The 16,865-nt window shown below is 45.4% G+C and overlaps 1 protein-coding gene and 1 long non-coding RNA gene across 2 annotated transcripts in view; one reads left to right on the top strand and one right to left on the bottom strand.

The window, feature by feature from the left end:
• The window catches only part of PPP1R27 (protein phosphatase 1 regulatory subunit 27), a 45,421-nt gene extending 32,952 nt beyond the window's left edge, over positions 1-12,469 (bottom strand). The window contains exon 1 of the mRNA XM_068264237.1: positions 12,109-12,469. Within this exon, the coding sequence (XP_068120338.1) occupies positions 12,109-12,274 (166 nt within the window). The 5' untranslated portion in view covers positions 12,275-12,469. The remainder of the gene's footprint in view (positions 1-12,108) is intronic.
• LOC137541746 (uncharacterized) overlaps positions 1-16,865 on the top strand; it is a 103,215-nt gene that overhangs the window by 55,428 nt on the left and 30,922 nt on the right. The window lies entirely within an intron of this gene.

Genomic DNA, 16,865 nt, shown 5'->3' with positions numbered 1-16,865 from the left:
CAATCGATCATCCAATCGGTCATTATGGTTGAAGGGAGACTGATCTAGCGGTATTCCATTAATTGATTAGCAGTTGTCTTTTGGTTTACGATCGATCAGAACAATCTAACTGAATGATCAGTCATCCAGGGGCATTATTTCATTAATTTCCACCTGAAGGGCTAGTTCACACGAACGCTTTGTGGCGTTTACCGGCAAGCGTTCGGGACTCATCAGCTAAACGCTCCATTCAAGTGATTGCGCAAACGCGGCGTTCCCGATTTAACGCGTAGTTTCGACCGGCCCTAGAAGCCGCATGCAACGTCCAGGGCCGGCTAGCCGCCGCGGCTTCATGTCCCCTTGCGGGGATGAGAAACACCGATCGTGACGCGAAGCCCACGATCGCCGTACCACTGCCCCAAACGAGACGTCACAGGACGACGCTGCTTCCCGTCTGCCCCAACGCCGCCTGCCGTCTGTGTGAACCAGCCCTAACTTTGCTGACAAAAGGAGAACCATAATGGCACATTTTCCTGGGTCGACTTATACTTGAGTTGTCAAAAAATCCAGCTTAACAGGGTCAAATATTTGGATTGACTTATATACGAGGTCAACTTATATTCAAGTATATACAGGTATTTGTGATATCCCGAGATTACCTAGTATAGGAAGAGCCATCTTTCAGCTTCTTCCTGCACCCAAATTACCACACAGCCGAAACATATGTACCCTCACGAAGAGGGGTGTTCGGGTTAGACATTGGTGCCGTTGGGGGGGGGGGGGTGTTAGGCATCAGTAGAGGGAGGGCTGATTTTCTACTAGCGGCTACCTCCAGGCACCTCTTTTTTCATCCATAGGAACATGTTGTACAGTTGGTTCCTGCCAATGGACCTTAGAAGTTTTTGTGGTCCACAAAATATCTTCGCCCTCCTGCTACCTTCTCGGAAAGCCCTGCTTAGATACACCTGCTCTACGAGTCTGAAGGTCTGAAGGCATAACCTGCACCCACAAACCACTGCTAGCACGGGCTGCAGAGATTGCACCTGCATCTTTATTCAAAACCTTTTCTTTGTTGATTATTGTAGAGCCTAAGAGTTGGGTAAAGGAATCTTTAGTCTCCACTACTGAGGAAAAAGCGCCTCTCCAAGCCTTCAAAGTAGTTGATTGTAATTTCATTTTAGGACAGGTGTCAAACTTAAACACGTAATGGGTCAAAATCTAAAACACAGTCTAAGTCGGGGGCCAAAGTGTTTATTAAGACTAACCTTTAATGAACAGTCTCAAACTAAGTGGTGTAACTCAGTGGCGTAGCTAAGGAGCTGTGGGCCCCGATGCAAGTTTTTCAATGGGGCCCCCCCAAGCACTCTATGCATAACAATTGACACGGTGCACCAAAACCTGCCAATGGCAACTACAGTGTCAGAGGTGCAAGAAGGGGATGGGGAACAGTTTGTTAATGATTACCACTATTCAAAGTATCTATAGAAGTGATTATTATGAGTGCAGGACCAATAGAAAGCTAATACTGAAATTGAGGCAGGGTCCCTTGGGGCCCCTCTGGCCCAAGGGCCCCGATGCGGTCGCAACCTCTGCACCCCCTATTGCTACGCCCCTGATAGCGACCATGGGAGGCCCGCTCCTCCCCCTTCTGCAGAGTAGCACAGTGGAGCAGAGAGTGTAATATTTACTTGCATCAGCTGCCAGGAAGAACAGAAGAGACACAACACATCGCTGGAGCAGGTAGGTAATATTATTATTATTATTTAGTGCCGACATATTATGGAGCGCTGTACAATGTATATATATCTTGTCACTAACTGTCCCTCAAAGAAGCTCACAATCTAATCCCTACCATTGCCATATGTCTATATTATGTAGTGTAAGTACTGTAGTCTAGGGCCAATTTTTTAGGGGGAGCCAATTAACTTATCTGTATGTTTTTTGGAATGTGGGAGGAAACCGGAGTACCCGGGGGAAACCCACGCAGACACGGAGAGAACATACAAACTCTTTGCAGATAGTGCCATGGCTGGGATTAGAACCAGGGACCCAGCGCTGCAGGGCGAGAGAGCTAACCACTACGCCACCGTAGTAAACATTACACTGCTCTGCTGTGCTACTTTTCTATGTAGGGAGATGGTGTCGGGGGAGTTGATGTGAAGGGCTGATGACTTGTAGGTCACTGATCTGGGCCCACTCTACATACGCTTGATTATTGTCTGAGGCGGTCATCATCACCCGCCTCGGCTGTCTTTAATCAAGCTTGTGTACGAGGCTTAAAGTGAACCAGAGACTAAGCATCCTCATGTATTTTACCATATAGATCAGTGGGAACATTAGAGAAAACACCTACCATGCTTTCTGTTTCATTCTGCACTGCACAGCTTGCTTCTTATCAGACCTGATAAAATCCCCGACTGAGCATTCAGTCTGGCTTTGCTATAATAACTCAGCTATAATGATTCCTCAGCAAAGCCAGCAGGGGGCAGGCTTGGACTTGAAAAGACATGAGAGAACACAGACTGAGCTATAAATATTCCTGAACAAAGCCAGACTGAATGCTCAGTCGGGGATTTTATCAGGGCTGGAAACAAGCAGGCTGAGCAGTGAAGAATGAAACAGACAGCAGGGTAGGTGTTTTCTCTAATGTTCCCACTGATATATATGGTAAAATACATGAGGGTGCTTCGTCTCTGGTTCCCTTTAAGCAACATGTTTGTTCATTTATTCATGTACAGAAAAACAAGCGCACACATACTAGTCTAAACTCAGCAGAGACAGCCCCATCTGACGGATTGCTATGCAACCACTGGTGTAGCAATAGCCCCCGTGACCAGGGTGGATGTAAGGGCCTGCTCCTCCTCCCACGTTGCCGAGTTACCTGTTCCACGCTGCCTCAGGTCTCCGCTTCCTCACGGCAGCCGCACACTCTAGGCTGCCAACCTCCGGCGCCAAACGCATGTCATGTGATTGGGAACCGAAGGATGGCGGTATAGAGCGCATGGCCACTGGAAGAGAAGAACCAGTGCAGACAGTGGCGTAGCTTAGGAGCTGTGGGCCCCGGATGCAAGTTTTACAATGGGGCCCCCAAGCACTCTATACATAACAATTGATACGGTGCACCAAAACCTGCCAATGGCAACTACAGTGTCAGAGGAGCAAGAAGTGGGTGGGGAGGAGTTTGTTAATGATTACCACTGTTCAAGGTATCTATAGAAGTGATTATTATGAGCACAGGACCAATAGAGAGCTAATACTGATGTTCAGGGGGGGCCCTATGGGGCCCCTTTGGCCCAAGGGCCCCGATGCGGTGGCTACCTCTACACCCCTTATTGCTACACACCTGGGTGCAGTGTGGAGGTTGTAAATATTACAATACGATATTCTGCAACTGCAAGGGAGGAAGAGGAAGACGGAACGACTGCCAGCTGCATGCGCGGCGGGGGGAAGGGGAGGTGTAAGGGGTGGGCTTGTAGATGTGAATTGACTGGCTACTGTGTGGGGGGGGGGGGGGAGGGGGGGTTGTCTTGGATGGATGCAGGAAAATGGTGGCGGAGGTCCCATGAGTGATAGTTTTGTTTGCTGGGACTATGGTCCGCTATTTCGCCCCTGCTATATTTAACATGAATGATTTTGCGCATGTTCTGGTAGAAACACACAGTAGAAAGTACGATTGGATAGCATAACCCTGTTAAAACACATGGATAGGAACATTCCCATACCATTGTAAGGGCAATGAGGTCACATGCGGCAACACATACCCAGATTCAATTCACTTTTCTCCTGAGTAATCTCTTTGGAGATCATTTTCATCTCCTCTTTAAAATAACTTTTAAGCATTTTACAATTGAAAAAGTACCCAAAATTTGGTGAAAAAGTACCACTAAAGTTATGTTGAGTCGTTTTTTGTTTGCTGGTGGCATAAAAGGCATTTTATGACAAGGTGGAAAAATATCACCTTGGAGAAAAAGTAAATTGCATATGGGCCCTGGTGTAAACCTTAAAGGGAAGGTCCAAGACCTCCGAGGTCGGCATGCTGCCAGCGGGGGACTGGAGCAGCAGTGAGTGACTACGAGGGCACAGGATGGCTGCATGGGGCTGGTAGAAGCCCCAGGTAAGTGAAACTCCTTTTTTTATTTTGCTTGGACCTTCCCTTTAAAGGGACACTTAAGCCAGGAATAAAAAAAATCAGTTTTACTTGCCCGGGGCTTCTACCAGCCCCCTACAGCCATCCCGTGCCCTCACAGTCACCCACGGACAGGGCCGGCGCTACCATAGAGGCAAAGGAGGCAGCTGCCCCAGGGCCCCAGAGCTTGTAGGGGCCCCCAGTGGCTACAAGAGGGTAAAAAAATTTTCAAATCGGCCTTATAGTTTTTGAGAAGATCGATTTTAAAGTTTCAAAGGAAAAAAATACACATTTAAAAACCTGCCGATTTTAACAGTTAATAGCAAATCCACCTTAAATGCTAGAAACCCTAAATTTGCAGGCTATGTTAAGGAGATCATTGGGAATAAGAGGAAAAAACTATTTTTCAAAAAGACCTTATAGTTTTTGAGAAAATCGATTTTAAAGTTTCGAAGGAAAAAAGTATAGTTTTAAATGCGGTAAATGTCACTTTTAGTAGCAAACCCAACGGTAGTGTAATTTTACATGTATCAAAGGAAAGAGCAATACATTTCCTGACGGGGTTTCCTGGGGGTCCATACGCAACCGCAGCGCTTTGGCCAGGGATCGCTATACAGCCGCAATATGGCTGTATGAAGATCCCTGGCATTTTTTCCTATTTTCCTCCAAAAAATTCTTATGTTTAGAGTGTGGGAATTAAAAAAAAAAAAATTATGTGGGGGTCCCCCCTCCTGAAACTTTTTAACCCCTTGTCCCCCATGCAGGCTGGGATAGCCAGAATGTGGAGCTCCGACCGATTGGGACTTCACACCCTGACTATACCAGCTGCAAAAAAGGTCCCCTAATGCCGATTTTTGTTCCGGGGTATATGTTGGGGGTGCCCCCCCGGTTTATATTGCCCTGGGGCCCCATTGTTGCTTAAACCGGCCCTGCCCACGGAGCCTCTGGTCCCCACCGCCAGCTAGTTTCATTTTTGCTGACAGGGAGTCGGCGGGCTTTCTGCGTCTGTGCAGGCCTTGTTCCCGTCCTCAATAATGTCCTGCACAGACACAGGACGCTTTTACATACGAGAGTGTGAAGAAAAATATGAGTGACCAGGCCTGTAGAGCCTGTTAGCGAAAATGAAACTAGCTGGCAGCGGGGGACTGAAGGCTCTGCGAGTGAATGCGAGGGCACAGGACGGCTGGAGGGCGCTGGTAGAAGCCCCAGGAAAGTACAACTACATTTTTATTCCTGGCTTAAGTGTCCCTTTAACTGTCAATTGAAAATGTATATGACTGATCTACCACATGCCGCCACTCTACCCCACCCTGCTGATCCTCTGCAAACATTTACACTCTTCGACAGCAAGCTGTAGGTCAATGGATCAATTAAAGTGACTGAATCTACCTAAAAAAAGACCTCTGTGCGATAACTTAAACGTTCTGGGTCACCATAAGCTTGCTTGGGTAGTCTGTAACTCTGGGTGTTTCAAGTCCTACTCCATTCCATAGAGCCACATTAATCCATGCCATGCACTGATGAAGATCAATTACTTCGAAAAGGTCTGTATGCCTGTTGTAAAGGTGTACAGAGGCGCCAAAAGAATAAAATATGCTAAAATAGTTTAAAATGTTCAGGAGGCGGTGGTGGACCAGTCACTCCAAACAGACACGATGCTGTCGATTAAGGTAATAACAATTTATTCACATATTCCTAGAGACAATTGGCAACGCGTTTCACTGGCACAATCCCCCTTCATCAGGCAATAAACAACAGGAGGAGTACCTCAGAGGTGCCAAGCGTAGATTGGTCCCCTAGCTGTGTGATACTAGGTGAGTATCTAGGTGAGTACCCCCAGGGGAACTTTTTTTCATTACAGAGTCTCTTTAAAGAGAATCTGTATTGTTAAAATCGCACAAAAGTAAACATACCAGTGTGTTAGGGGACATCTCCTATTACCCTCTGTCACAATTTTGCCGCTCCCCGCCGCATTAAAAGTGGTTAAAAACAGTTTTTAAAAGTTTGTTTATAAACAAACAAAATGGCCACCAAAACAGGAAGTAGGTTGATGTACAGTATGTCCACACATAGAAAATACATCCATACACAAGCAGGCTGTATACACCCTTCCTTTTGAATCTCAAGAGATCATTTGTGTGTTTCTTTCCCCCTGCATCTCTCATGCACTGAAGTTTCAGGCTGCTCTTTTCTTCCTGCAAACAGCTTTGCCCTTGTCTGAATTTCCTCAGTATGTGAAAGCCCAGCCAGCTCAGAGGACGATTTATCCAGCTTGTAAAAGATAAGAGAGAAGAGAGAAGCTGCCCTAATCTAAATAATACACAGGCAGTGTGCATAGAGGGACCTGGAAGGGGGTGTTCATAGCAGAACCACAACACTGAAGAACTTGGCAGCCTTCCAGACACAGGCCGACAAGTCTGACAGGGGAAAGATACATTGATTTATTACAGAAACTGTGATAGCAGAAAGTGCTGCAGTAAGCTAGAACACATTAGAATAGCTTTTGGAACTTGTAGGATGATAAAAAACAGGATGCAATTTTTGTTACAGAGTCTCTTTAAGGATCCGGCACTATGAATCATGAACGACTCTCCTCGCCCATGCAGGACCGATTGCAATGTTATTTCCACTCGCCTCACTGACAGGAATCTGGCCCCAGCTTCCATCCCTCTGCCCCCTTCCATAGCAACAGTCTCTGTACAGCATCGGTCCTCCTGTGCTGAGACCAGTGCCAGCGCCCCCACCACCACCACACTCAGCTGACACGGAGGCAGAACACAGACGCGGGTACCTAGGGAACTTATTAAGTCCTCTCCCTGATTTACATTCTAAAATTTCTCACAGGTGGCAACTTCCTTATTCCTGTCAGGTGATCTGTACGGAATGTTTGTTACCGAGAGTTCTGAAGCCATATGGTGGTTAAGGGAATCTGCACAGCTAAACAGCCTAGGCTGCGACATCACTGGAAGGGCGGAGCTACATACCAATATACAGCAATATATAGATATAGAAAGTGTTGCTGATGCTGAAATGAGGAAAATTACCATAAAAGTGGGTATCGTGAATAATTTACCTTATTCTACTATAATGTCACTACAGGTCCTCTTTACAAGCTGACCTCAGAACTTCCTCTCTGCGCTCAAATATAAGCAACAGCATAATAACCTTTAAAGAAAAAACATTTCTTTGCTACAGCTGATAAACATCCTGCAATAAATCTGCAGTGTGTCTACTTCCTGCTCTCATAGAAGCAGACATAGGGTTAACATCCTGTGTTTACAAATTAGCTGCTCTGATAAGGCAGCCAGCTGACACAGCTGAGAGATCAAAGTACAGTTGTGATTAGTCACAGATGAGGGGGGAAATAAACAGGCTAAACTCTCTAAATACATTCAGGATGCATTTCTCTGTGTTTTCCTTCTGTCCTGTGCAAGAGTTCAGGTCCGCAGAGTGACAGCAGGACATGCGTACCGGACATTCTGCTGTTACACAGACGGCTACCTCGGGTTGCACTTTTACACCCTTGCCCCTGTGTGCAATTTAGCCTAAAAACGACCCTGCACAGCAATCACATTCACCCCATGGTTAGCTTATTAGGAACATGCGAGAAGGCCCACACTAACCTTTGTTCAGGGCCCTGTTTTATCTAAAACTATCCCTGGTTGGTAGTCGGGATGAGCAATAAGATCTAAATAATTTTTCCCATTTATTATTATTTATTTATTATTTTTCACATTTTATGTAAATGTTACACAGCTTGAACTTGCACCCAAAAAATTCGACGGAGTTATTCTGATTGGTCCAATTTGAAACTGCATAAAATTTACATGAAATTTGAATGCAAGGAGAGATTATATGCCTCTCATTGCATCTCTGGTTGCTTGTACATATGTGGGGGAGCTTGAGGGGGGGGGGGGGGTATTGCTAGAATATGCAGAACAGTATATTCTGTTACGGGTGGTTTATGTTGATGGAAAGACTCCCACAATATGGAGTATTTAAAGCGGACCTGAACTCAGAATGTCCTCTCTGCCGTAAAAGATAAGCAACAGCATAATAACCCTTAACCTCTTTCCGACCGCGTCACGCCGATGGGCGTGGCTGCGGCGGCAGCCCCAAGACCGCCTAACGCCGATTGGCGTAAAGTCCTGGGGCCAGCTAATGCAGGACATTGAGCGCAGGATGCGCGCGCATCTCCTGCTTGGGGGGCGGAGCTCTGCCCCGCCTTCAGTCTCCGAGCGGCTGTTGCCGCTCGGCAGACTGTTAGACGGCGTGATCGCCGTCTATTAACATGTACAGCGCTGTGATCGGCAGCAGCGCTGTACTGGGGACAGCCGTGTCACGCGGCTGTCCCCCTGGGGGACAAGAGAGCGATCGGCTCTCATAGGCAGAAGCCTATGACAGCCGATCACCGTAATTGGCTGGCTGTGGGGAGGGAGGGAAAGTATTTAACCACTTTACCCCCAGCGGTACGGATTTCTCCATCCCTTTTTCCATCCTGTTACCACCAAGGGCCGGAGAAATCCGTACCTGATGCTGCTCCTGCCGCTGTCCGCGCTCCCGCTCGCTCGTCCGCGCGCCCCAGCGCTTGTGCACGCCGCCGCCCGCTCGCCCGGAGATCAATGAACGGGAAAAACCTTTCCCGTTCGTTGATCTAAGCCCCCCACAATGATCAGCTGCTTCTACGAGAAGCTGCGTGATCATTGTGAAAAAAAGAGTTGCCCAGCCTCCCTGAACTTCCTGCAAGTGTACTTCCTGTACGCTTGCAGGTCGCATAAACAAAAACTTACTGTGGCCATCTTGTGGCCAAATAGTAAAACTACACCCTAAAGCATTTTTCATATACAAATAAATTAGTTATACATTAAAAATTAAGTCATTACCTCCCACACCCCCGAATTATTATTTTTTTGTAATTAAAAAAAAAAAAGACAATTAAAAAAATACATAAATAGTTACCTTAGCGACTGATCTTTTAAAATATTTATGTCAAGAGAGTATAACACTGTTATTTTATAAACTGCGGGCTTGTAATTAGGGATGGACGCAAAACTGAAAAAAATGCACCTTTATTTATTTCCAAATAAAATATTGGCGCCACAAATTGTGATAGGGACATAATTTAAACGTTTTTATAACCGCTACAAATGGGCAAATACATTTCATAGGTTTCAATTACAGTAGCATGCATTATTTAAAAACTATAATGGCCGAAAACTGAAAAATAATAAAAGAATTTCCCACATTTTTTCCTATTTTCCCATTAAAACACATTTAGAATAAAATAATTCTTGGCATAATGTCCCACCTAAAGAAAGCCTAATTGGTGGCGAAAAAAACAAGATATAGTTAATTTCATTGTGATAAGTAATGATAAAGTTATAGGCGAATGAATGGAAGGAGCGCTGAAAGGTGAAAATTGCTCTGGTGGTCAGGGGGTAAAACCCCTCAGTGGTGAAGTGGTTAAAGGAACAGTTTTTTTTTTTTTTTTTTAAACGCCAACAATAATATTTAAAAAAATAAAAAATAAACATGGGGGGGGCGATCAGACCCCACCAACAGTGAGCTCTGTTGGTGGGGAGAAAAGGGGGGGGGGGAATCACTTGTGTGCTGTGTTGTGCGGCCCTGCAGCTTGGCCTTAAAGCTGCAGTGGCCAGTTTTACTAAAAATGGCCTGGTCACTAGGGGGGTTTAGCCCTGCAGTCCTCAAGAGGTTAAAGAAAAAACAGTTACAGCTGATACAAATTCTGCAATAAATCTGCAGTGTGTCTACTTCCTGCTTTCATGGAAGCAGACATATTGTGAACATCCTGTGCTTACCAATTAGCTCTCTGACGTGGCAGGCAGCTGACACAGCTGAGAGATCAAGTTACACAAATTACAACTTGTGATAAGTCACAGGTGAGGGGGGATTAGACAGGCTAAAATCTCTAAATACACACAGGGTGCATTTCTCTTTGTTTTCTTTCTGTCCTGTATAAGAGTTCAGGTCCACTTGGTTGGTGGGGGGGGGGGGGGGGCCTGTGAAAGTGAAACTGATTGTAATTTTTCACCTATCAGTAAACTGTCAGAGCCAGAGCTACACATTTTCAGAGGATGCACAGCTTCTATGATAACTTACAATGCATTAATGCGCTACTTGCAGAAAAGGCCCTAAGCAGGATAGCGGTTTTTGCCCACCGCTGCTGATCATCTTTTTTTAGTAAGGTAAGATTTGGTGGGGGCTAGCATTTGCACCTAGACTCTATCTAGGAGTACGTGTGAAATCACCGCAGGGAGAATTGGACACAGGATACAGTCAGTATAGCTTACCCTGCTGCTGCACAAGTCCCGGTGACGTTAATTACTATTCCCCCTCCAGGTCCATGTGGATAGTGGGGAATAATGTAATTCAGCTTCCAGCTATTGCTGGCGGCCGAATTACAGTGTTTTAAAAGTAACTTCAGCTCTGTTATTCCGACGGCGCCAAAGTTACTCTATAGCCGTAATTCCTATTACGGTCTATGGTGGCGCCGGCTGCGCCCAAATTCTCCTCCGCTGGATACAACATGCTAGCTCTCCAGGCCATAGTCAACTGCCTAGGTTTGCCTTGTAGATGATCCGTCTCTGGCTATAGTACATTCTTGAGGCTCAGATGGAATGGACATACACAGCATATAGAGTCATACATAGGAACAGTGGGGTAACTAAGGAGCTTGGGGCCCCAATGTGAGTTTTACACGGGGCCCCAAGAACTCTATTGAAATGGAGCCCCCAAACCTACCAAGGACAGCTGCAGTATCAGAGAGGTGTAATCAGAGTAGGGAAACAGTTTGTTATTGTGGATAGCACTATGCCAGTGATCTGCAAACTTGGCCCTCCAGCTGTTGAGAAACTACAAGTCCCACAATGCATTGCGGGAGTCTGACAGCCACAGTCATGATTCATAAAGGCAAATGCATTGTGGGACTTGTAGTTCCTTAACAGCTGGAGAGCCAAGTTTGCAGATCACTGCACTATGCAATGCACATATAGAGGTGATCATTACCAGCACATCACCAATGCAAAGCTAATAAGATGGATGAAGGAGGGCTCCTAGAGGACCCCTCTGGTCCAGGGGCCCTGGTGCGGCCACAACCTCTGCATACCCTATTGCTACGCCACTGCATAGAAACAATCGTGCAACAAGGTGTACATAGCAGAAACTGCGGTGACTTGATGGGGATCAGCGGGACATACAAAGCTGAGACTAACAACTGAGAATGCCCAGGGCAGAAATAAATGTATAAATTCACGACCCCTCGAAAAAGAGGGATTCATTCTAGCCAGACGTACTGCAATGTAGGGACAAAAATCAGAACAAGAGCCACGTGCACCACAATACAACACAAGGCAAAATAACTATATTCACAATATCCTCTTCAAGATTCAAGCATGGCTTTCCAGCTCTTTTGAAAGAACATATCCAAAGCAAAACATCTACAAATGCACTCCGTTCCACCACAAATCCTTCATGACGTGTCTTCCCTGGAAGACTAGACCGTTTCAAGCTGCAGAACGAGTCCTCGCAAGCAAACAAACAAGTGCCACCTACAATCCCATGCCATTGGTGGAGCGAGAAGACCCCCAGCTTTCCGGAGCTTACAACTATGACCAAGAGTGGACAAACCTCTGGAGACGCAGCCATGGTGCACAACATTTGTGGCTATTTTTAAATGATGGCCGGCACCGTTTAGGTACCTGCTGGGAAAAGCACGACCGGATCCAAAAATCCTTGTCACTCTCTGCTCCAAAAGGGACAATTAATAAGGTGGAAAAAAGCCAGACACAAAAAAGCTTGTTACTCTCTCCACTCCAAAAGGGACAATTATTGATTGAGCTGGGAAAAGCACGACCAGAACCATAAAAACTTGTCATTCTCTCCAATCCAAACGGGCAATTATTGAGCTGGGAAAACCACGACCGGACCCAAAAGACCTTGTCACTCTCTGCGCTCCAAAAGGGACGATTATTAAGGCTCCTCACCTGTTAGGTAGATTTTATCCAACACCACTTTGCGGGCTCTTATAAACCTCCCGACTTGCTCCAGGTCCCCCTGCCGTATATGATCCAAGAAGACCACATCGTTGGGAAAACGCACCGTCCTCATCGACCTCAGCGGCCGCGGCCGCCTGGAGGTGTACTGCTTCATCTTGAGGATGCCGTGATTGGGGGCGGCTGAAGGTGAACTTAGCGCCAGCGCTGTCTTCTAGATTATTTCCACAAAGGCAGAATCGGGTTTTTAGGCGTCTCCCCCTCCCTTCCACAAATCGTGGCGAATCCCCCCCCAACCGACGATTTTCTGACGGCTGTTCGGCCCTTTAAAACACAGATCCGAAAGGCTGATGGCCAATTCAATGCAAGCAGCAGCAGCACACCAAACCCCCCCTTTTATAGCTCAGCCTACCCATCTATTTAAGGGACTCTCATCTCATCTAACAGCGCAGACGCCCACCGCAGTTCAAGAGAAGCTCAGCTTACCAGGTCAACTGATCGAGAGAGCAGCTGCTCCTCAGAGCTTCACAGGGTCACAAGCAAGACACAAAAATTGGCTGCAAGTTTGGGGAGGGGTAAAAGGGCTCCGATACAGTGATCCCCCGACAAGCCCTGCGGACGTGATCAGACAGCTTTTCGGCCACGCTCGGAGGAAGTCAAAACACGACTTGCTAAATAGGGGTCACTAGCATCAGGTCGTTTCGGTCAGCAGCCAGGACCGAAAATATACGCACGATAACCAACCGCAAAAGGAAAAAGTTTTTACGCTACAAAAAAAAAATGGCTCCCAAGGTGCTAAGAAGAGAGATTTGCTTTTTCTGGCGGACGGTGCTCGGTTTCAATTGCACAACAGATTAAGAAAAGAATTATAAGACTTTACCACGTAGGACTCGAAGGAGGGGGGTCTGCGTTTCCAAACCGATGGAGACAACAAGCAAACCCAACGCACGGGTCCGGAATACATCGCATACCAAGTGTTGCAGAAGTCATTTCATATGGCTATGATTATTGAAGGAGAGCATTTCCCATGACCCGAGTCACAAAGCAGCCGAAACATTTCACTTTGATTTGCCTGACAGGATCTGTGATAATCCCCCGATCATATTCCGTGTCACTTTAAGGCCTGGTGGTACACACATCCAATTTTGATTGGCCAATCACTGCTTTATTTTACCAGCTCCATGTAGTATGAGAGATGACTTATTCAAATGGCTCCTGAAGCCAGATACATAATTGATCCAATTTTGGTTGGCCAACGACTGAACACTTTTACCACTTCCATGTAGAATGAGGACCAACAGATTTGTAATCCTATGAACAGATTGTGTAGGTAAACTCTTATGCTAGGTACACACAATACAATTTTCTGACAGGTTTACTGTTTGATCGACTATTTCCAACAAGTCCAATCTGCTTTCTGATCGATTTTCTGATTTATTTTTTTTAATAGAAGTGAACGGAAATAGATCAGAAATCCGATCGGACCTGTTGGAAATAGTTGATCTGACAGTAAATCTGTCCGAAAATTGTATCATGTGTACCTAGCATTATGCTTCATGGCAGGGCAGAGTCGGTACAAAAATCATCCAACTCCGACTCCTCAGTTTATGAAACCTCCGACTCCGACTCCGGGTACCCAAAATGGCTCCGACTCTGACTCCTTCGTATAATACTGAACAGGGCTGTGGAGTTAAACGCATACAAATAAGAAGTCAGTTTCTTCCAGAGTAAAATGACCTATAAATTAATTTTTCCTATTTTGCTGTCACAGTAGATAGTAGAACATAACTGACAGGTTTTGAACTAGGCCATCTTTTCATGGGGGATTCTCAGCATGGCCTTCTATTCTTTATAAAGACTTTCCCTGAAAAATGTTTATATAAAGATGTTGGCCAGCCTCCCTGCTCGCTGCACACTTTTTTTAGCAGTTGGAGAGAGCAACTGCCATTCACTAAGTGCTTTTGAAACTTAAAAAAAAACCCTGAGAATCTCTCTTGAGGAGATGGACTAGTCCAAAACCCATCGGTTCTGTCAGATTTCTATTATCTATCGTAAGTGACAGCATCACAGGAAAAAAGTAATTTACGGCTCATTTTACTCTAGAAGAAAAGTACTTCTTATTTGAAAGTGTTTACATGTATTTTAAATTTTAAAATTTTCGCGATAGTGGTCCTATAAGTGCTTCAGAAAACAGGACTGCGTTTAACCAAGTTGGGTTGAATAGCTTAGAAAAGCTGTTTTGCTTAGATAACTGAAGTTTTTTTTAACTCTTCCTGTACTGGAAAACAATATGAGACTCTCTTCATGCTACTAATGTTCTATTTCTTAGCTGTACTACACATACAATTCACTATGTCACAAGTTCATTTTTGCTTTCAGGTTCACTTTAAGGAGCCATTTGGATACCTGGCCGGTAAAGGCAAGAGGGCAACTTTTGCAACCTAAAGTCCGCCTCTTCCTTCACAAAGCCTTGCCCCCAACTGTTGAGACAGTACCGCATGAAAGCTTTCAGGCCTTGTTCACATTATAGGCGGTTTTGGAAAATTTTAAGCGCGGGCGGAGCGGAGTTCATATCGGAGCGGTTTGTTTGCGATCTGCTTTGAAAAGCGGTGCTTGGGCCATTTTTGAGGCGATTTGCCTCAATGGGAGGTATAGGAGAAATGCAAAACGCTCACAAAATCCCTTTGGCAAGCGATTGCGTGAGCGTTTAAAAAAAACAACAAACAAACATTGTATTTATTTTTTCCGGATTTTTTTCCTGGATCAAAAGCTGGAAGCGCTCTGCAAAAGCGCTTACAAGAATGCCCACAAAAACAAGCAAACGTTTAGAAAATCGCCCGAAACGCTTTAAAAAATGCAGAAAAAAACCCACCGCGGACGGACACGCGAGCCGAACGCAATGTGAACGAGGCCTAAGTGGAGGTAATTTCTTATTTCAAAAGGCAGGCCAGGGTCCTATTTACATATCAGAAGCCACACCCCATTTTTCTGATAAATATAAAGAAAACCTTATGCCAAAGTAAATGGCCACTTATTAGATTGGAAAGCACTGGATCAACTGGCATGTAAACCATTCATACATGTTCATGCCAACTGATGCATTGCTTCTGTTCCAATAAGCGGGCCACACAGTCGTGCTGTAGAGTGGACCTAGCCTTTTGATTGGCCAATTTTCACACTTTTATGTAATATGAAGGCTTACATACACATGTGGGCGGGGGAGGTGCAGAGGGGGTTCATGACTACAGGGGATATATTTTTTTTATTTATTTTAATGTAGTTTTACAATTTGTCCATTAGATGTCCCTACACACTTTATCCTGTGTTCACAACAAGTGTTTGTGTTTCTTTTTTTACTTTACTTTTAACTTTGGTTTTAATGAATGAACATGGCTTCTGATTCATTCACAGGCACCTTGATTGGCTTAGGGAATACATGTTCCCATTCACCAATCCCACGCACCCACCGCTGATTGCCAGGACACGCCTGTACGTCCTGTTTGCTACATCGAGGCACAAACAGGACACGTATATATGTCCAGTTTATGATAACAGATTTGCGATTTTTTTTTGTGGTTCTGGGTAGTAAAATCTTTTTTTTTTTTTCAAATGATCAACAAAATCTTTTTCTTTTTTTTTGTAATTATGTACAAAAGCAAATGAGGCACAACAGCCAGGCAGAGATATCTGACAAGTTTATCACCGACCACATGCAATGGGAACACCTGCTGTGAGTTAGTGGCCCTTTTATTCAGGGCCAGTTATAGACTTTTTGCTGCCTGATGCAAACTTGTGAGGATAAAAATGATTGCAAACTCAGAAAAAATTGTCTATCTACCAAACACCATTCAATTCTTCATATAAATTGATCAGAAAAATCCAACACCCCCAATCTTCTTTTCTCTAATAAAAAAACGGGAAATTTGATCAGATTTTTCGAAAGAATGAAAAAAATACCTTTCGATTTTTCAGTATAACCAATCGTATTTATCGAATTGGTTTTTAATCGTATCTTTTAATTGTGTGGTGTGTGGCCACATTTAGTGTGAAGTGGAGACATCATAAAACCAGAGTTTCAAAGTAACTTGGTCAGGGTACATACAATGTTTGTTATAGGCTTAGAATAATTGTGGAATTTAAAAACCATCTTACCAGCACAATGTAAAGGATAGCGGAGATACCGCCGCATGGCCAAGCAGCATGCCAGCTATCTCCGCGTGTCAGCCAGCGGCCTCTGCCGCGCAGCTACATGGTGCTGCTTTGCCTGGTCCTTCTAGTGCACATAGATTGAGAGCTACGCGCGCGCGCCAAGCGACAGGACCTTTATGCAAGTAAAAGAGGAGTCAGCTGACTCCAGTAGTGCTCCGGATTGGCTGAGTGACTGGGGCGGCGCTGTGGAGCGCTCTGAGTATATATAGGACCTGCCTGTCAGTTGCTGGTTGTCTGCTGTTGCAAACGCTAACGTGCTAGTGCTCAGACCTTAGTCAGATCTTACAGTGTGTTAGAACCAGCTGGAGCTGGGAATTCACACTTGGCCAGTTTCTGTTGATAGCTTAACCTTCCTGGCGGTAAGCCCGAGCTGAGCTCGGGCTATGACGCGCAGGAAGATATCTCAGCCCCTGGTGGAGCGATTTGCTCCATTTAAAATGCTGTACGCGCAGCTAGCACTTTGCTAGCCGCGCGTACAGCTCGATCGCCGCCGCTCTGCGGCGATCGCCCGTACGCAGCGGCGCAAGAGGGCCCCCCCG

This window comes from Hyperolius riggenbachi, chromosome 12 (assembly GCF_040937935.1).
Source record: "Hyperolius riggenbachi isolate aHypRig1 chromosome 12, aHypRig1.pri, whole genome shotgun sequence".
NCBI lineage: Eukaryota > Metazoa > Chordata > Amphibia > Anura > Hyperoliidae > Hyperolius > Hyperolius riggenbachi.
Note: the sequence above shows the minus strand (reverse complement) of the source record. Positions and strands in the feature narration are given on the sequence as shown.